The sequence below is a fragment of the Acromyrmex echinatior genome, chromosome 2, assembly GCF_024713525.1.
Source record: "Acromyrmex echinatior isolate Ae372 chromosome 2, ASM2471352v2, whole genome shotgun sequence".
NCBI lineage: Eukaryota > Metazoa > Arthropoda > Insecta > Hymenoptera > Formicidae > Acromyrmex > Acromyrmex echinatior.
The window spans coordinates 15,872,866-15,894,905 of NC_141853.1; the positions used below are offsets into that span (position 1 = coordinate 15,872,866).

Sequence of the window (22,040 nt, forward strand, 5' to 3'; positions counted from 1 at the left end):
TTTATTTTTTTTAATTCATCGATGATTTCCGGCAAAGCCTACATTAATATTTATTTATAATTTACATCTTATTAATTAATATAAAATCCGTTTTCGTTACTAGAATGTGTAAATTATTCTTTATTAATAAGAAACTATGTTACAATGAACTATGTTACGAACTTAACGTTAAGAATTTTATTTATTTACGCTTTATCTTTCGATATAAAAGAGAGAAAAATTATGTATTCGAGACGAATCTCGAGTTTTGTGGTGGGTTACCGTTAGTAGTTGTCCTTAGATCGCGTTAGTCGATTAAGTCGAGGTTTCAGTGCCAATGATGAGGCGACTTGAATAATCGATAAGGAAGTACGGGGTTTTACTTAACGGGAGTTAAATCACACAAGCGAACCTCCGCTTCCTGCCGCATCATTTCGTACGATCTGCTTTTATCTATCTAGATCTATTTAACTCCTTCCCATCTGTATTCTTATCTCTTCTTAAGTCTCCCTCTTTAGCCGTCCCTTCCAGTTTCTATCCTTTCTTTCTCTCTTATTTTCTATTATCTCAACTTTTTTATTGTCTTATACAGTTTTCATTATGCAATAAATGCAGCTTTTGATATATTTAACAATTAATAAGACATTAATCTCGATTAAATATTCTTATCGTTTATTTTAATGATTATATGAATATATGAATATATAAAAAATAAATTACGTATTAAATTATGATGATACATTGCGCAACCCACATACTGAATTCTACTCTAAACTTACTAAATATATATCGCCATAAAATATAGCCAACTTAAAACGTTCTATGAAAAATAGGCATTCTCTAATTTCATTTCTATTATCTGTCAAATAATTATTCGGAAAATAATTTTGATTACTTTTCGATTTTGTAAAAATTATAGTCACAGTGTATGTTTGTACAAACATAAAATTAATATCAGCTAATTTACGAAAGAAATTAATCGATAATGAATGAAAATAGGATAGCCTAAATAAATAGTAAGTCGGTTTTAAAATATAGGTGCTAAATAAAGGCAATGGTGTGAATTACTTTTCTGCCACGGAAAATGTCTAGAATTTAATTATGTTATTATAACATTTTAAATAAATTTATAGCGAAGCACTTCTGTGTATTTTTCCACGTGCATCGTTTCCCCACTTGCTTCAGTTTATCCTACACGAGAATATGATATACCTTTTCTTTGAATTTTCTCTACTTTTTTTCGTCTAAAACGATCGAACGACGCATTTATGGTGAACTTGACTTGTTGTTTTGAGCGCACGCACCATGAAAGGGCACGGGGATCTAATAGGAGGAACCGGTCGAATCGAAGCTGCCGGCCATTGACGGTACGCGAGATCGAAATTCGAGTAAATTCTTTGGTGCACGCGAATACATCCTCCCGAGAAAGCGTCTAAGTGGCCGCGGCAATGGCGCTGCACCATTTCGGCGGATATCCGGGATGAGAGTTTCTATGGTGCTCTGTCTTTCTTTTCCTCCGTTTCATTCTCTTCGCGCTGCGTGCGAGGTAAAAACGGGGGTCGATTCAACGCTACGAAACGGGAGAGTGACACGGGAGGAGGTGGAGGAGAAGAGAGAAATGGCCACCACCCGCGCGCACCGCCCCATCGCTCCCGTCATTGTTCGCCGGAGTCTTTTTGCTCGTACGTTGTGCCGTGACATCGCGATTTTACGGAAATTCGATCGGTTTTGTCGACGACGGCGGATGGTGCCTGCCATAAAAAGTGCGTAGCGCGCGCGGCGAACACTTCTTACGCGATTTGCGACACCGGGATTACCGGTGAGTGCCCAACGTGTAAGAAATGCAAGACTGATCGCAATGTTTATTTTTAACAAAAAAAAAAAAAAGAAAAAAAAATTTTTTTTTTTCTGTACATCAGAAATAGACATTGTGTAGTACAAATAAAAATAGAATCAATCAATATTCTCTTCAATGCTAATAAAGATAAACAACATTAATTGTTAATCGTTGTTTCTTTTTCAATTTTTGAAATTTTACAAGCATTGTATTAGATACTTGTATTAGAAACTTCGCGTTGATGATTCGGAGCTAAGGTGATTGCAAAAAAATGTTCGCGGTAGAATAATAGTTACGGGAATTGTTTCACGATATAACAGATTATCAGCAGCTATTCGTAATAATATCATATAATTATCATGCAATATTACTAATAGTTGGCAGTGCATGAATCATAACTGTGTTCAGATCAACACTGTGTCCGGTCGAGTAAGCGCATTATAAATACTTTAGACTAATGATCTGTCTCATCAGGCTTCCTCGCACAGAGATCCCCGTTCAAAGATTATAATAAAAATATCTTAAGGATCGAGATTAATCGATAAAATAATCACGCATTGAATTCAACAAAAACCTAAGGGACGTTCGAGGTAGACTGACGGACCCGGTTACGCCGTTTGTATGAGGAGCACGCACCTTTCTGTAGGATCTCGAGATGCTCCCACAGGATGTCGCCCATGAAGGCGGGGGCACGTGCTAGAAAGGATTCCTTCCCCATGGCACAAATCTGTTTCCCGGTCATGTGCTGCCACGGCTGTTGCTGCATCGCCACACCCTCCAGCGAGAATTCCCTGATAGCCCAGTGCATCCAGTGGGCAACAGCTGCTTCCGACCATTGCCTCGGGTCTAGAAAAAAAAAAAAGAAAACAAAAATAAGAACCGGATTATCTTTTCGGCAACTAGTCGAGTTTTCCGAAGAAGGATTGCTATGTAATCACTAATTGCTTTGTAATCTTTTACGACAAAGAACCCTTCTGTCAAAAAAATATCAAAAAACTGATTTATTATCGCCTTATCTAAAACATTATCGAAACATAAAAATGAATAGATCATTATCATTAGATAACATTAGATAACATTAGGTAACGTTTACTCTTAACTTTACATTTCCACATAATGACTAATCCACTTTTCGTCTTTCCAAATTTCTTCATTCGAGAACGAGCGCATTTAAGATGTTCGAAAGTTATCGAAGGACCAACGAACGTTATATGACATACGCCGTCATTTGTGGCAGCGTGATCGTTAGTCGGGACCCAAGCCGACCATCTTTGGTGGAAGCAATACCGAGAAACATCGGAATGTCCCATTTGAGGTGCGCGCCCATATTTGCACGCGTGTCTTGCATTGTTTCGTGGTATCTCGCTGCGTAAAAGTACAGTTGGGCTCATAATGCAAACAGGAGTTGCCAGCGTAGCGACTCGCTGATGTATATAGTTTTGCTCGCACAACATCCTTTAACACTAACGACGTGAGCAAGATATTCGAAAGATCTAAGATTTAGCCTCGTAAAGATTCCGCAGAAAGATTGAAGTAATAATGTTTTGAAAAACCTGGAAAAAAACTGGATCTAGATATTTCATTTAATATTTGAGATATTCGATCTACGTTTAAAATCTTTCACTCCCTACACTTGTACTTTTATACCTTTACATCGTTACAATAAGTGCAGAATAATATTACAAAGTATACGTTCTTTTATAATGCAAAAAGGCATTAAAGACAAAAGAAAATAGAAATAATTGGCTGTGCATATGTATATACATCGTATTATTATAAATATATAAATATACACATTATTTAAATGTAGAGTAAATTTTAATTAAATAAAGTACCTTCACTTTATCTTAAAAACAAAATCAATATCAAATAGGAATTACTAAAAGAGAATTAAAAAAAGAGAATTTAGAAAAAGATTCATCGATAAAAATATTTGTATTACATTGTATTCTAAAGAAATAATAATGGAAATTCTTCCCTCATTTTTTAAAAAATAATATCGCTGAAATATTACTATTGGCCCCTTTTCCGGATAAAATCTCTGTACTCACAGGTTGCAATGCAAATAAACGATAATAAATCGACGATAAATATTTTTTTTTGACATTTATATAAACATACAGAATTTTTAGCGCGCGATAGGACAAATTTAAAAATAGATAGGACTGCACATTGGAACGAGCGACATTATTCGCGGAATCGATAAAGTACGAAATAAATTGACGTCTCTCGCGTAGGCTAGAATATAAATATAGGAAGAAAAAGTGAACAAAGTACCGAGGCAACAAGAGTGTCTAACAGCAATGGTACGGCACGTTCAAAGCGACCGCCGATGTTTGAGGATCGTACCGATATTTGCCCAACTTATTTCTCGTAAGCGTTGTTAGCAGACTTTACACTCTCTTTCTCGCCTCGCATTCGAACACAAGTCCACACTCATGTGTACGCGCGCGCTGCACACGTATTTTCTCTTACTGGTCGATTGCTGCATACATAATAGACCCTCGTTATTAATATATTATTTTATTATTCTTCTTCTCTCTTTTCATTTTCATCAGATACTAGATAACAAAATTAATTAGATGTTTTACATCGTCGATATTTGTCAATTGGTATATTGACAAATATCACCTGCTGTTATGATATTGAAGAATGTAAGTAAAACTTATCAAGTATATCTGGGAATTCTCAATAAAAAAAAAAAAAAACAAACAGATGCTTAAAAAATATTAAAGATTGAATTTAGATATCTTTCTTGATTGTAATGGGAGTAAAACACGAGAGATATTGAGACTCATAAGGATCGGAGGTATCCATCCTTATACGTCGAAGCATTTTTACGATTGTATTTATTATTCAAAAGAGAGATAGATTTTGAATAAATCATAATAGCGAATGTGATATGATGCGTCAAACGTAATTGTGAATGCATGATGCGTCTTCTTTATAGTAAGGGTACGCGTTTTCATATATATACTCTTCGACGACATAATACATATTAATAGATTTTAGATATATGCATAAGTAGATTTTTAGCAATCTATGGATTATTGAGCGGAGGGCCTAAATTCTTAATTTTAATTCTTAATTTTTTAACTAATTACGAAAAATTTTTTGCGGAGAAGAATAAATTTCGCTAAAAAAAAATCAAGTAAACTACTCGTTTCCAAGTTTTTTTTGTACACATACTATTAATATACTTTTTATATTACTAAGATACTACTAATAATGCTTTAATGTTTTCTGAAAATAAAAGAATCAGGGTCTCAGGGTCGAAGTGAAATGGCGAGAGGAGCAGGAGGTTGCTCGTTCGGTTCACGGAGGTCAGACTGTAGGTGATCTGGCCTGGAGGGTACGAACCCGGGGCATGTAGACCGGAAGTAACGTCACACCCGCGTGGCTCTGAATGCGCATACCGGATGTGTGGCATCGGCTCCCCATCAGAACCATCAACATCACATTCACAATTCCTGCACATCGCCGGCCGCCTCGTCGCACATCGCGTCACATCGCGCGCACCCGCGTCTACGCGCGTCTCTCGCGCGCGCACGCACGCACGCACGCACGCACGCACGCAACACGAACGTACGTATATACGTGCGTGCGTATGCTGTCTCTCCCTCTTCTGTGCGCCTGCAGCGATTTTTTTAACAACTTGCGCGGTGAGGCGGTACGGGGATCATAAATTCTAAATTGTATAAACCGTCATAAAAGATCAGAGATTAATATTTACGCTCGTAAGGCGATTACTATTGCTATAAATTTGTTCATCTACTTAAAGTTACAATTGTAATCTTGAGGTACGTTAAATTTTGCGTAGATTTCAGTTTACTGGTATTAGTCTAGAACTATAGATTTTACAATTTTATAACAAAGACACATTCGATGGATATAAAAGCATGCTTTGTTATTTCGTGACGCTTTGTAATTACGCGATTTTATGAAGAAAAGATGATACGATTATTTTAATTAAGCTTATATGAGCTATGTTTACGAGTAATCACGAAAAAGTATAATAAAAATAATGAGAATAAAAAAGAGCTGACCTTTAGTTATATTCAGGCGGAGTCGTTCCTTTTCCCAAGACGCGAAGGAGGCCTCCAGAGCCTCAGTCATCTTCTTATTGGTCCCAGGTGTTAACGGCGGCACTTGCGCCGGTATATCTAGAAAAAACGCGAAGACATTTAAATATACTTTATATCATTAAATATAAATATACTTTGATACGTGATTGCATTTAGATCCCTACTCTTTTTCTTTTTCACATCTAACATTGCGGCAACTTTCTGATACAAAAATAAATAAATTTTCTCTCATCTCCCCCTATTTGATGCTTATATTTATGTAAACAAAGATATTAATTTTAATCTACATACAAAACAACTGTTAATAATTCAACATTTTTTTATCTAATATAATTTTAATATTTTGTAAAATATTGTATGTGTTGAAAAAATATTGTAAAATGCGCTATAAATGTATCAATTAACTTATATGCGCAGATACCTGAATTTCTCAGAACGAGAATTTCGCACGTACAAATCTGATACAGATACATCGTAAGTTTGCGATCATAGATGCTCAATGACGATAAGCACGTAATACATCAATATGTTGATTCCCCTTACAGAAAGCTATGATAATAATAGTATGGCTTTATTTAAAATAAAGATGCATTGTGAAACGGATTCGTCGGATCAGCTAAATGAAAGATAGGTAGGACGAGGTAAAACGGGGAAAAGGAGCTTAAGAGCGCTTAGCCCTCCTAGGCATATGAGAAGGCGGATTAAATATTGCTTCTCACAAGCGAGGTGCGCGTGCAAGCGGCGTGTATGCCGCACGTGTGCGCGAGCGCGCGCGTTTTACGAGTGCGTACGTGCGTCAGGTGTCGCTCGCACGGCTACCAGCAACGGCGAAGCGAGCAAAAGCGAAACGAAGGGGGCACACACAGCCTTCTTAGATAGTATCGTCATAAAGAGGGGTGCAACTGAGTGGTGCCGCCAGAGCAGGCAGGTGCATCGCCGTCGTCACCGTCGTCGTCGCCGTCGCCGTTGTCGCCGTCGTCGTCGTCGTCACTGCGTTTGTTCTACGACGCACCGAGGCGAACGAGAGACGGCACTTTACGGCACTCACGCACTTTTCTCGCGATATTAACGGCGAGATATAACGACATCGAAACGCCTCGTCCGTTAGTAACTCATTGAGAAGAATTTGAGTTGCCCATTTCTACCAGTGTAAATTAACATCTCGGTTTAATTTATCATGAAAAGAACGATTTTGTTGAAGCATTAGAAAATTTAGTTCATTAGATATAAATGATTTTGTTGAACTGTCAAAATAATTATGTAGGATGCTAAAAATTTCTTGTAGTATTATTACTATTTGAATAGTATTATTATTTTAATGGTCCAACAAAATTATTTTCGTGTCTGTTTACTTAGTAAAATTTTTCGATACTTCAGCAAAATCGTGCTCCCCGTGTACTTTTTATATAGTTCTTTTTCATAGTTCTAAGAATTAGAAAAAGATAAGGAATAAATTAAATCAAGATTACAGTTAGTTAATTTACATTGATAGAAATACATATCAGGCATTCTAATCTGTTCTAGATGCGTCAATAGTGGAATACAAGGATCAACACGTTTAGAAAAGAGATTATTTCTGCCAGTAATTTGGTAAATGGAAACCGGTTCCGAATAATGTCGTTTAAGAAAGTTAAAAGCTTTCTGTTTAAATGATAAAAGATTTTAATGGGGCAAGCCTGTATTTTTGATCGTCGAAATTGTGCCTGTCCGCGTAAGGATAGCCCAAAGATAGGCCCTCGCTGACCGCTGTTCAAATGCGTGACGAACGTGCGAGCGGTGCGTCTCGGACGCGAGGCGATCTATTGAAAATTCACGTGCCAACGGCGCAACCGCGGCCACGCGAATGGAATTTCAAAGGAGCGAAGTTTCGCAGGAACGACGTTTGCGGCTCTACTCTGTCGCTCGCGCGGACGCTGCGTATAATCGACTTGCGCGCTTGGGATTATGCATTTCGATTATTAAGTATTTATTTCCATTGTTAATGAATAAATTGAATCCCCTCTTTGCGTCAGAAAATAAAAAAAAAACGCACGTTTCCTTGAGCATGACAGGGTGAAATATTTTGCTTTAAAAATATTATCGTGAAAAAGACCTTCTTTTTAAAATAGGCGCATAGAATAAATATTTTGTCGAAGTCTCCTATATAATCTAAAAATTCAACTAGATACAGATACAGGCCTAAAAATAATTTGTTTGAATCATTAAGATGATTACGTATCTCAAGCATGAATAATACAGTAAAAAGTTATGACGTTCTATCAATCAATTTGACGGTTGAACAAAATTATTTTCAAATTTGTATCTACTGAATTTTTAGATACTTGAATAAAATCAATCTTTCTGTACGTTAGTCAGAAAATACGAAAATGATTAACATGATAATTTATAATAATGTAATAATTATTTGATAAAGTTCAAAATAATGATCTTGACGGTCAGGAAAAATTTATCCCGGATTGGATAATATATTGCGATGTAAAAAAAAAAAAAAAAAGTAAATCCGGGACTTAAATGTGTAAAAATCCAAACTTAATTACATACTGAGCTTAATTCTAGGTATCAATCGCGTTGATTTTACAAATAGAACGCATACTATAGTATGTGTCGAGTTTTATATTATATTGCTACATCGCGTTATAAATCAGAGCGGTCAGGGTATCTGTAGTGTATCATTTGTAGCCTGAATGTAACGGAGAGATCGCGATACTGCGATACGTTCGCTGGCAGGTGCTGCGAGTTGATGCATCGCGGATTAACGAGTTTTCCTTTTTTTTTTCTTCGTTTTTCTTTATAAAAAGTATTTGGCTTACCGATCGAATCGATCGATGTCGAGTTAGACGAAGCGCGATCCTTTTTACTTAATCGAAATGGAAATTTAAAATACTCGAAGCTCGCGACCCAAGTGGCATTTGACCTTCGACACGTTCAACATAAATTTGCATAGCTTGCGTTATTTGTGGCGATCGGCGCAATGACCAAGTTATATACCTTCTTCAAGTAATTAATGCCAGCCGATAAAATTATTTTTCTTATCCGATAACCTTAGTTAAACCTTAAAGTACATATTTATAATCAGGAATAATTAAATACGATTAATTAAACATGCTCTGCAGATTACGAGAAACTTACAGAAAAAAAGAAGTAATAATTGTGAATATGTGTTGTTTGTTAATTCATAAGAAATAAAAACTTCTGTCTCGAGTTTCAGAGAAGAACAACGAGCTTTTAAATATTTCTCTGTCTCTCTCTCTCTCTCTCTCTCTCTCTCTCTCTCTCTCTCTCTCTTTCTCGATCTTGTAAATTTTTTTATAAGAATAATACGAAACATAAAAATCAGAATAATAATTCATGAGCATATATTATGAGACGTATCGTTCATAAATGGTTATTACAAAATCCATTAAAGGTATAAAAAGTATGTAGTTATAGTCGTCCCGTTTTCGCAACTGCTATTTTTTTCACTTACAAAAAATAAATTATTGCTCGAAATATTTGACATTCCAAGATTACTGTTCTTATATTTTATACATCTCCTTTACTTGCGTTAAAACTGCGAAATTGCATTTACTTTCTCTCTTAATTATCATTCAACTATTATTTTCTTATCTTTTATAGCATCTCGGATTATTCATTTATTATTTATATGATTTATTGATTTACATGTGTATTAAATTTATACAATGGCGTGCAAGTTTCCGGCCAGTTGACATTTTGTATTCTTATTTATAAAAAACAAAGCCTGATATGAACTTTAACCATTATCAGGTATTCAGTACAAGATATGGATAACGAAATTCTTGTACTAATCCCTGATAATTAAAATCTTCTCAGACTTTTTTTTATAATCACTGACCGGAAACTTTTATACGCCACCGTATGTAATAATTGCTACTAAATATTTCATTGAATGCTAATGAAATCGTTTTACAAAAAAATAATAAAATAATAAAATGAATATTAAATTAAAAGAATAACGATTGCTACGAATTTTGCGGTTTTTTAAAAGAGGATAATCGAGTCGAATGAACGTTCTATGAAAGCAGCTCCAAACCCAAGCTTCGCGGTTGTTTATAAGGAGATTTTTTTTCTCTCGTCCATCTGGAATATGCTAGGGTGAATGTGTAACCTTCACGAGTATAGCCGACACGAGGCACGTGCTACCAACGTCTTCTGGCTTATCCCTCTTTCCTCTACACCTCAAGAATACTCGGCAACCAAACAACTGCGGCAGCTGTTCTGAACAAACTACGCGAGAGGAACACGTCTCCAAATTCGTCTGTCGTTCTTATTTCACGCTGTCGAAAATTATTATTCTTCGGACAGCGTAATAATGTACTAATGCTTGAAGAACCGATATCGACGAAAGCAGCGATTGCCTTACGAAGCAAAAAAAGGATAAAATGAAAAAAAAAAACATATTTTCTTATAAAATTCTGATTGTAAAACCAAAATTATTGTACCCATTGTACCTATTTGTTTTACGTAACGATCTATGCGTGATAGGAAAATTCAACGTAACAATTCATCAATCATAATTTAAAAAACAATTTAGGATGTCAGACTGTCAAATCATGATGTCGAGTTTTTCGTCAAGTAGAAGTTTGGGAAGAACTTTAACTTCGCTAATGTACGTTAAGACTGACAGAAATTAAAATTGAATATCGTGAAGTGAATTAGAGGTCGGACACCACAACACAATCCAACATCCGTTGTACATCGCACTAAAACCGAACTATGTACAAGCGCAAGTACAAGCACGTGTTAGTATCAGCGTGCCACCAGCCCGCCTTTCCGTGGTATACACCTGTTGCTCCGGTCGGTGGCTCTCCCGCGCTCGTTTGGTTTCATCCATCGCCTCGCATCAGCGTGACTAGGTTGTAAGGCCATTCATCCCGTGTAAGAAACCCTCGGGGAAGAACGCAGAATTTTCTATGCCTTCCTAAGGTGTACAAATGCGACACAACCTAGTCGGACAGACGTATTATTCGCATGCGGTGTCTAAATTATACTCGATCATTGCGCATACTTGTAAATAAAGGACTTTTACGGTAAAGTCAAGAGGCGGTTCTTACGATGACAATTTTTAGAAAAAAATTACTTTCAATCAAAAGAACGTGAAATTGAATATAAAAAAATTTATAAGAACTTGGACTAAAATTAATTTTATTTTAATGGTATTTGCTGATGCACTTTACGTATATTTTCTAGCATTCCTCTAAAGAAGATATTAATTTAATTTTATGATTTTTGTCAAATTTATCAAGGCAAAGATAAGAGAGGTGAAACGAAAAAAATCTTTCCCTGCAGAGTAAGGTCTTTCCTTACCGTGATACGTTTTATCGAGATCAGAACTACGACTTAACTTAGTTATCAATAGTGCGAGAGCAATTAACTTTCATAATGCGTAGCTGGGCAAACGTACTGAAAATGGAATGCTTTGTGTCTCGAGTCGACTCAGTCGAGCGAGCGTCAGTGATTCAGGGTACGTTATCATAACCGCGAATTATCATACACGAGGTGGCGGGCGGGACAAACCGAGATTATCAGCTCATTGAGGCTCTGAAAAATTCAAGGAGAGGTACTTAGGACTGGCGATGGTAATCCCCCAACGAGATATCACAATCGCAAAACGGTCGGTTGCCGGTGCTGATAAATCGCTGAGCGCTAGGATTGGGGGAGAAGGAAAGAGTCCTTGTTGTACGCGGCAGTTGATAGCGCGTGATGGTAACGAGCGGTAGCGTCATTGTTAACCGACGATTATCGCGAAACCGCGTGTTTCGCCGAGATAACAGGGGCAGAATTCCATAATTAGTCGTAAGTAATCTTCTCGCAATTTACCATCGTTGTCCGTGCCAATTAATTCGCATACCCAACTACGCGTTGCTGAACAAAAATGATTCGACTCACAAGGAAGTATAGAAATCGTTTAATAATTTTTTTTCAAAAACTCGACCCTATTCTCACGTGCAGGATTCTCAGCGATACGCACAAAAATTTAAAAAATATTAAAATTCAAATACTATTAAAATATGAGGAGAAAATAAATAATTTTTGTCTCTTGCAATTTTCCCGATAGTATTTGAGTAAGAAATTATTAAAAACCAATATTCAGCGATTGTTAGTAATTAATATCTCCATTGCAAAAATTGTAAAATAATAGAGGACTTTCGACTCAATTTAGTCTGCTCTAACTACAGAAAAGCGGGACATCCTGTATATAAAAGTCTAATTTGCAAGAAAATTCGAAAACTTCTTATAAATTATATGTAATAATAAAGATATATTACAATAATGGAACAATTAAAACACTGCTTTAAATAAATATAAATAAAATGACTCACCAAAAAAATATTTGACTAAAAATGGAATTCAGAAAAATGAAAATTAAAAAATTCTGATTATATGAATTAGGATTCTAGTTATTTTAACTAGAAAATTTATTCATCTTAACCGGAAAATTTTTTGATTAAATCTATTAAAATTCGAGTTGAAATAATCAAAATTCTGATTAATATAATCCAAATCTTCTGATTTATTTTCTCCTCTTTGTCTATTTTCAACCTATATTTTTTTCAGTGATAAAAGAAATACGATTAGATAATTAGAAATAATATCTAAAAGGCAATGAAATATATCCTAAAAGATAAAGAGATAAAGCTTATGTTTCTCCCAGGAGATAAAGCTTATGTTTCTCAAATGTCTAAATGTCTCTGAAATTTGAATTTTTGCGCAGAACACATTTTTCATAAACTTCGAGATGAGAGAAATGGTTCTGCGTGACAGGCGCCATTGTCACACTCCGATTATCGCGGAATGTTTTGCCGAGATATGGCCGAAGTGAGATAAAATGTGAGATAAAGTCTTTGACTTCCTGGCCGGCAACACAACCAATACTCTAGCAACATTTTGGTTAATGATTCACATGCATATATAAAACAAGTTAACGCGCTCATAGCATTTCATCGCATCGTGGACCGCGAACCAATTATTGTTCTACAACTGATTAGTTACTCCTCTCATGCACGCTGTCAGATTCCGTGAAATAATTTATATCAGGCTTTTATCGTTACTTTTTTTTTCTTAGAAAAACCACATCTCCCCGATCCTCTCCTCCTTAATAGTCGACCGTTGTTACATACCGTTGCTATTCGTACTTGCAAATGCATCGTCGTCGTGACCGACATAGCCGCCTGTGAACTATAATAACTACGCAAATGTGATTCCGATTACGTGTGAAAGTCGTATAAAACCAATGCAAAATCCATTGCGCTGTGAAATCAATATAAAACCAATGTAAGACCAATATTGCGTTGTGAAACTGGTGTAAAAGCAACGCGAAACCAATATTGTGTAGAAGTTGTTCTACAACATTTGAGAGTTGGCCTAATTTGTTATATTCAGCATTCCATTTTAAATTGAAAATATAAATGAGCATATGTGTTTTTGTAATAATCACATCAATTTCAAATGTCAAAAAAATCAGACATTGGATTCAATTCGAAGCAAACAATTACAAATTACTGTTGCTTTTAATTTTATCGTCGTTAAATCTAATACCATATAAAGCTAATAAAAATTTATTAAACTTAATGTTTAATATTGAATAGTACAATATTTCTCTTATTGTTAGTTTGGCCTATTTGATGTCTACAAGAGAAAGTGCGCCACTTTGGACTCTATACATCAGATTTTACGAGTATTTGAGGGAGCTAAACAGCCATCATTTTGAAACCGGAATCAAGATAACGTTCTGCAGTTGTTCGGAGCACATCTTTGCCAGATGCGACTTTTTGATGTATACATACATACATATATACAAATATATATATATATATATATATATATATAGAGCTACAATCAGGTCAAGTCATTTGCTGCTCACTGCTGTGGACAAATACACATGCGAACGGACACGCGCGTCATCTTTCATTCATGTTGCAAAGATTTTCTCATAACTTAGGAATCCTTTCGAAAATGTTTTATACACGGAAAGAATTTTGTTTTAAAATTTATCCCGAAAATATGGTAATTGTGGTACAATATAATATTTTAAGGATTTCATATACTTTAGTGAAATTAATCAAACTTATTTTTATACTTTATTATAGTTTTATTAATGAATAGATAGATTTACATTAAAATTCTTGGAAATACAATGCTGTCACGATTATCATATTTTGAGGATAAACTCTAAGACAAAATTCTCTCCGTGTAAGTTAGTGACAATTAATATACGCGCAAATATTTAATCTATTAAAAAAGAATTAAAATCTAACTAAAACAAAATCTTAATTTCAAAGAAATATTTTTTTACTCGTATTCAAAAAAATTATTTCTTTGAATCGATGAAAATTTTTTTGAAAATATTATACAATATCTTATTTTCAATGTACAATATCTTATTCTCAAAGAAATTTTCATTGATCCAAAAAAATAATTTTTTTTTTAACACAAGCAAAGAAATATTTCTTTGAAATTAAGATTTTTTTTTTTCAGTGTATTATTAATTTTTTTTCCGCTACGTGAGTGTTTTATAATAAATACAAATTACGATATTTAAATAGTAAATTATATTGTATTTATAAAAAGTATATATAACGGCAAATGCAGTTTGAATTACGAATTATTTGCGGAATCGAGACCCACGAATAAACGCCAACGATCACAATTGGATCGATACGAAATTGCTCGGAGTAATCAGTTCAGGATATGATTGACTGACTTTGAAATACGTGCGGATATTTATAGAAGGGCATTGGGGATGTGTAATGTCTCGTTTTATGGTTTTACGTTTTTACTTTGATGCGTGCGCGCCCAGTGCCATGATATTCGCCGAGGCGCTATTGCGACGGATTTTTCATTGCGCAATTCGTAATCGTATGAGTTGCATAATTCACACAATTACAGAATCAATGAAAAGAAATCAGCTACATTATATAGTTCACGTGCTGCACGGAATGTATACAAAAAGATTGATTTGTATACGACGTTCTAGAATTCGATCGTTGATTATTATTGACTTTGATTTATAAAAAAAAAATCATAATTGTTAAAAATTTAATTTTTTTAATTTCAATAATAAAAGTCTTGTTATGCTAAATAATTTTCTCGATTCTTCTAAGTAAATAATTTGCTTGACGTAACAGTCGAACGGGAAACAACTTGTTTTCTAGTGTATGTAATGCGGTGTACAATTCGTACGCGTGTCAGTCGAAAGCAATGACGGCGCGCTACAACGCAATGCTTATGTCATTGTACTGACAATGAAAGTTAGAATCACTGTCTGTAGCGTACGTGTAATCTTGCTACTTCCACGAAATGAATTATTGAAATACTATGTTGCCTGCATTATGCCTCGGTGCGTCGCGCCATGGCGTGCCGCGCCACAAAGTGTCCACTTTCTCATTTCGCGCAATTATAAGTAATCCCATTTAACGCGCTCGCTTAAGCGGATCAACTTTATAACGTGTAACAAACGTTGTAAACGATATTTCCAGATGACCGTATTTTACATAATGAATTCCGAATTCTTAAGTTCTCAGATATAATTCAAAGTGCGATATCTTTCTAACTTTAACACACATTAATCTCTCCAATTATATCTGCTTTGTGTCCAGACTATTAAAATAAGACATATTAAAAAAATTTGCATTTATGATTTCCTTTAACTAGGATATTGTTTCTCTAAATGTAAACTTTGTGAGAAAAGTGTGATGGAAACGAACGTGCCAAAATCTTCTTTAAAGATCTTTTAACCTATAAACTACCTACAGCACGGAATGTAAGTATTCAGCTTAATACCAATTAAGTTCTTTTAAATACTACGCAAGCTTTCTTCGATCATTCGAATTGAACAACCGTTATAGAAATATTCTTCTTTATGGGTTTTGTTAAAATCATGACAATAGCTCCAGTACAAAAAAGGTACAGTAAATCGTTATCGTAGCTATTAAAAGTAGAAAAATACTTTAGCAGCAGTTCAACCGATAATTATTAAGTGTCGTAAAATTTATAATTAAGCAACAACAATCGATATAAATATTTCGATTAAGTAATGCTGAAATTAAAAATATTACTCTCTAAATCTGAATCAGTGTATAATCACTAATTACCCAATGGCATAATTTGCACTGATAATCAGTGAAGTTCAATTAAAAAAGGAAGAATGTTCGAATATTATATAACTAAAATACTGATATTTGCACGTTAATTTCAATCTTCCAATACCATATTCAATGAATTTAAGCACTAAAACTAGGTTAGGGATCTCACATTTAATTTATCACATTTAATTGATTACCAGTGGCATACTTAGCATCGATATCAATGATTATCCACTGATTCAGATTTAGAGAGTATAGTTTCCGTTTGATAAAAAAAGTACATCATATTTCCAAATTTTTACATATCGAGTCAACTGGAAGAAATACGTCACGAGAACCCTGAGTTAAGATATATCGATATAACGAATGGAAGTGAAAGGACATCGTGATTAATAAGAAGCATTAGTATTTAAATTCACTTCAAACTTCAAGTGTTTCACTTTTTTTTTTTACATATGTACTTGCAACTCGAAAGTTACGTAAATCATTGAAAAAAAAAAATCTGATTCGCTCCGGACGATCCCAAGTGTTTTGCTCGAGAAGTCGATGCCCTCAACGAACAAAACGAGTGCACCGTTTTTGTTTTTTCCCCGCGATACCGCGCGGTTAATCCTCGCTCATTATATACCCGTGTTGTATATTACTCTCCTGCAAACTTGATCGAATCGGTCTTCGAACATATCGTAGAATATCCACATTGCCGCGCTATCGTTTCCACTGCACTGTCAATATTAATCCAATATACGAATACCAGAAATACTTTGAATAGTAAGAGCTCTACTTGCGATATCTGCAACGAAGAAAACGGATCAAGCAGTTGGCTCAAAACCGGTTGCCAGGAAGTATCGTCGAATAGCAGCAGCAACTACTCGCTCGACAGATCCCTTACTTAAGGATCGCACACAGGAGACCGTAAGAAACTGTTCGACTATACGAATTCTTAGGCAAGCCTTGCAACGAATAAATTTTTTTGGAATATTTCAATAAATCTATGCTCGCGAAAAATTTTTTCAACTAGAAAAAAAAAATGAAAATTTCCTACACAAAAACGATTGCTAAAACTTGAAAGACCCTACGATTACACGTTTTCCAATCTTATTATTTTTATAACAAATAAAATAGTATAATGTCACATGTTAATTGTACATTTTCGATTTTTTACGCAAAGAGAATTATTTACTATGAAATATTTCTGTTCTTGTATGTAACGATGAGATTTCTAACTTTGAGATTAATGTGCTAGAATGTTAATTATTACTTGATACAAAAATTGTACAAAATTGTTAATTGATTTATGTAATAACAAAATAAATTTAAAATTTCTAAATAAACTTTCCCCTCTGCCGCCTTGATTAACCGATATATCTCGTTACAATAAGTCAAAATCTCCTAGCAGCGAGTCCTCCCAACTGCAGGAAGTGCATTCGAGCAGTACGGATTATGTTCGCGCGCGAGCAGCGTCGATGACATCTGCCACAATCTGTCGGAAACTAAGTCACGTTTGCGTTAATCACGTTGGCACGATCACGGCGTCTCCAATGTCAGAGTCAGGGTTAGTCTTCATTTCCGGAAGTGGGACTCGCGCGCATGGCCTGAGCACGGACCAAATTTATATACCATCCTCTAATTACCATTGCAGACTGCACGAATAAGTGAATGTTTACTAAATCTGTACATCGTAGATATTCTTTTGTACATCTTGCAGACGAATTTCACTTGATAATAATAACAATAATAATAATATAAGCTAACGTAATTTTTTAATAATATTTCTTTAATAAAATGTTAATAAAAAAGGAAAGTTTTTTATTAGTGTTTTTTGTTTTCTTCTATCTTGTTATTAATACTTTATTTTAAATACTTTATTTAAATAAAAACCTATATTTACTTATATTTATTTATCAGTTAATAGTTCTATAGCTAAAATTTCTTAGTAAAGTTGTACAGATATATAAAAAATATACTGAAATTTTCAATGACAATAATTTCTCTCGCTAAGAATGAAATTTTTTGTCATTTCATTTTTATAGAATATATTAATTTTGTTATAGTTATACTTATAGTTATACTTAATCTCATTTTTCCGGCATTGCGACTTAGGCATTACTACAAATTGTGAATACACAATGAGTCTAAATCAATTTGTTGAATACCGTAAAAATCTTATATTACATTTATAATATCGACAAATGTTACGACTTTTATTCCGTTTCATTTAATTTTGCTGACGTGATACGTTATTTATTATCGTCAATGCTAATCATTTTCGCAATTGAGTTTCAATATCGATCATATTCAATATGTAATAAAAAAAAAAGGTAAGCACATATAATGACTTGAAATCGCGTAATATTCTGAACAGTGAAACTCTTACGGTTATCAACAAACCCTCTCAAAATCATTATATTAAATGTTTTACGCTTCATTACATCTTGCTGTAACGAGACAAATGTAAGGTAACTACAGTTAGCTCTGTCCTTGAGATTCCTACCTCTGGACCTGCCAAAGGACTTCATGGCCTTGATTCCCATTCCGGCATAAGTGTCGCCGCCGTAATCAACGTACATGAGTGCCGATCTTGTGTAATCACTGCACATGCACGTAGTCCAGAATCATCAGTGTCATTCGTCCGTTTTTCTTTTATATTTCACTACCAAACTCATGTTCTCTCTCGTTCCTTCTCTCTCAATGTTTCTCAAGGTTTCACGGAAATTCGTCGTTCGTAGTGAAATCATCTAAGTCGCAGGTGCACCATCAAAGATGAAAAGTTGGCTGCTCACTCAGTTCCACGTGTATAACGTTGAACTTGATCTCACACAGCGTCGATGATCACATGCCGATCGATTTATCGTCGGTTCAGCCTTTAAGACGAAGAGTCCTGATTGTCTATCCCATAATGCACACGTCCTCTGACGTATAGAGAGAGAATTCTTATCGAAGGACCGACTGGCGTCGATTAGCAAATCACTTTGCGACGAATACACTTTTCGTGACGCAGGGACAACGCACCATTACTCGAAACGATAAACGATCGTTCGGTGCCATCGAAATCACCAATTGTTGACACAGCGTCACAGTGTAGCGATGAAACGTAACACAAACTAACCGCTGACCGCTGACAGTTTCAAGTTGTCAATGACGGGCTGAACTCGGTGAGGCAGTTGCGAGGAGATCGAGAGAAGAATCCGGGAGCCTCGACGAGGAGGCGCACCACTGGTCGGGCGGGCTCGGAACACAGCGTGTCCACCATGTGTTTGCTATCAATTCATAACTGCGACCCACACGGGTTATTTCCGAATACCTGCTTGCGCAACCGCTGGTTGCTCTGAGACCAGTAGGACGGAGAGGACAGGGACGGACGGAGAGCGACGTGGCGAGATAGAATCAACTCCACGGATGGAGGGAGCGAAAGTCCGAAAATATGAAACGTCGCCCGGTCTCCGTCAGAGAGACGGAAATGCTCCCCGCTCCGTTTCGCCTTTCCTTCCCCGCTCGCTTTATCACGTATTCGAGAGACGTCCAGGAAATTTCGTTCGTACCAGGCGCGCCTGGACACCCTCGATCGCGTTTCACCAAGTCGAGATCGCTACCTGACGATCTCGTAGCGCGGCGGCACTTGACGACACACTCTCGAGGGAACTCGCACGCGCGAGACCGGAGACGGCGCGCACTGAACGGCGAGAGGCCGAGAGAGCGCACGCACGTATCCCCGCGCTACGTCACGGACGCTCCTCGTACTCGGGACCGTGCGTCCGTGTGTTGTGTACCGCGTTCATGGCTCGAGGATCGAGGTGATCCGCCGCCCCGGCTACGAAACGATCTTTCCTTCGGCGCCACCGGAGTTCGAGTTCGTTAAGCCGAAGCGCCACTGTCGGGCACGTATACGACCGTGTTCCGCAGGTAAGTGCGTATACGTCGGGAGAAAGAGAGAGCTAGAACGAGAGAGGGAGAATGAGAAACGAGGGGCAGAAACTTCAAAGAAGAAGATGAAGAAGATGAAGAAGAAGAAGAGGCAGAGGAGAGCAAAGGTGCAGGAGAAAAGTAGAAGACCCGAAGCGGGAAGGGAAGTGGAGAGCAAGAGAAGGGGGATCGAGCGTCGTGGAGAACTTTTTTCTCTCTCTCTCTCTCTCTCTCTCGGAGAAGGGAAGTGGATGCGTCTCCGATCGCGTCTTACGTATTCGCGAGGCCGGCCAAGATTTCACGGGCGTCGACGGTCCAGCGAAGGGGGGAGGGGGTGACGTCAGTAGTACCGATTCAAGATTCGTTTCACACGACTCACTCAGGTGAACACGCGAGTTTTGCGGGGAACCGTCGTATTCGGGGGGAGGGGGGGGGGGGAGAGCCGCAAAACGATGCGGTAAAACGCGGGTAAAACGTCGAAGATGCTTTCTTCGCACGCTACGGGGAACCGAGTTACGAGAGGGGAAGAGAGGGAGACGAACAAGAGTAAGACGATCGGCGAGTCGTCGGTTCCCTTCATCGTGACTCCGGTGTCACGGATGGCTAAGTCGCATGACAGTCGCGCTATGTGTATGTAACGTGCGCTCGCGTGGATGTCAGGAGGAGGGGCGGGAAGGAGGGGGAGGGAGAGCGAGGCGTAAGAACGAAAGATGAGGACGCGCGAAGGAGGTGGGCGGCGAGGGACTTCGGTTTATTATAGGGGAAGTATGCAATCCGTAGATAGCAACTCCGGAGACTGAGAGAGAGAAAGATAGAAGAAAGAGAGGTATACAGGGGTCGGAAGCGGAGAGGAAAAGAAGATCGAGCCGAATTATGCGAAAAGAGACGTAGGAGATTCTTAATATACGTAGGCCAGAGGACACGTAAGAGTAGCGATATTTTCAGCTGAATGGAACCGAGGGGTAGGGAAAAACGTTAAGCAGACGCGAATATAGAATGCAATCCGAAAATACGACTAACCGAGCTGTTTTGCGAAGGTAAAAACGTAAAATTATCACGAAAAGAGTAACGCGAACGGCGTGGGTCATCCGTGAAGAAGATATCCAGGTGGAATTAAACGGAGCGATGGAGACAGAAGGAAAAAGAGAGGGAGGGATTGAGAGAGAGACAGAGAGAGAGAGAGAATGAAGTTAAACATACGCGCGAGTGAGCACGAGACGGGAAGAACAAGCGAGATCGATGACGGAACTGGAAGGGACATGCGAGAGGGAGACGAAAAACACTTGACTCCCCACCAACGCTACGATCGCACGACGCGAGAGCGGAGTGGTGCGGCACAGGCCAGCAGGCCTCCTAGCCCTCACTCTTCTCACTCTGAGTTTTATGAATGAATACTCTCCCGTCACACGCGGCGAACTATCACTGGCGTCGACACTCACGCTACGAACGCGCGCGCGCGCGCGCGCATGCGTCCCTCGCTCGCTATCTTTCTCTCTTCCTCTCTCTCCCGATCCGTCTCTCTCACTCCTCTTCTCTCTATTTCAACCGGCCGTGCCGCGCGCGTAAAATCAAAGCATACGGGTGCGCTAGGCGACGTGCACGTACAGTACACACACGCGCGACGCGGAGTCCGCGCGACGAGGAGTAAATACCGAGTTGGCTAATACACGGGCGCGCAAGTCCGCCGCTGTCCGTTCCTTCCTTCATTCGGTTTGCCGGTTCGTTCATTCATGCCCGAGCCGCACGCTTTAACTGGTAGCTCACCTCGACCGTCCCGAGAGGCTCCCTCCTCCTCCCCCTCCTTCTCCTCCTTCATCTCCTTCTCTTTCCTCTCTTCCTCACTCAGATCAGATCTCTTTTCCGCTGCTCGCCGCCACCGTCGTCGTCGTCGTCGTCGTCGTCGTGGTCGTCGTCGTGGTCGTCGTCGTGGTCGTCGTCGTGGTAGTCGTCGTGGTAGTCGTGGCGTCGTCGTCGTCGTCGTCGTCGTCGTAGTCGTGGTCGTCGTCGTCGTGGTCGTGACGTTGACGTCACGCTAGATGAAGAAACGAGTCGGCACTTTCCAAGAATGACTGCAGTTCCTTGCGTGACCTTCTTTCAGCTGCCCAGATAGCAGGGTAGACTATCTTTCCGAGCACG

The 22,040-nt window shown here is 37.8% G+C and overlaps 1 protein-coding gene and 1 long non-coding RNA gene across 6 annotated transcripts in view; one reads left to right on the plus strand and one right to left on the minus strand.

Annotated features, from left to right (window-relative positions):
* Window positions 1-22,040, minus strand: part of pnt (ETS transcription factor pointed) — a 130,277-nt gene that overhangs the window by 32,143 nt on the left and 76,094 nt on the right. For 4 of the 5 annotated variants that reach the window (XM_011065395.2, XM_011065396.2, XM_011065394.2 and 1 more), the window contains exons 4-5: window positions 5,863-5,979; window positions 2,453-2,662 (exon numbers count right to left, since the gene is read on the minus strand). In XM_011065395.2, the coding sequence (XP_011063697.1) occupies window positions 2,453-2,662; window positions 5,863-5,979 (327 nt within the window). Of the gene's footprint in view, window positions 1-2,452; window positions 2,663-5,862; window positions 5,980-18,495; window positions 21,838-22,040 lie in introns of those variants that run through there. The other variant, XM_011065397.2, reaches the window with a different exon arrangement.
* LOC147910545 (uncharacterized) lies at window positions 5,992-15,546 on the plus strand. Its single transcript, XR_015548435.1, has 2 exons — window positions 5,992-11,715; window positions 13,532-15,546. It is a non-coding gene; the product is annotated as an uncharacterized LOC147910545 (long non-coding RNA).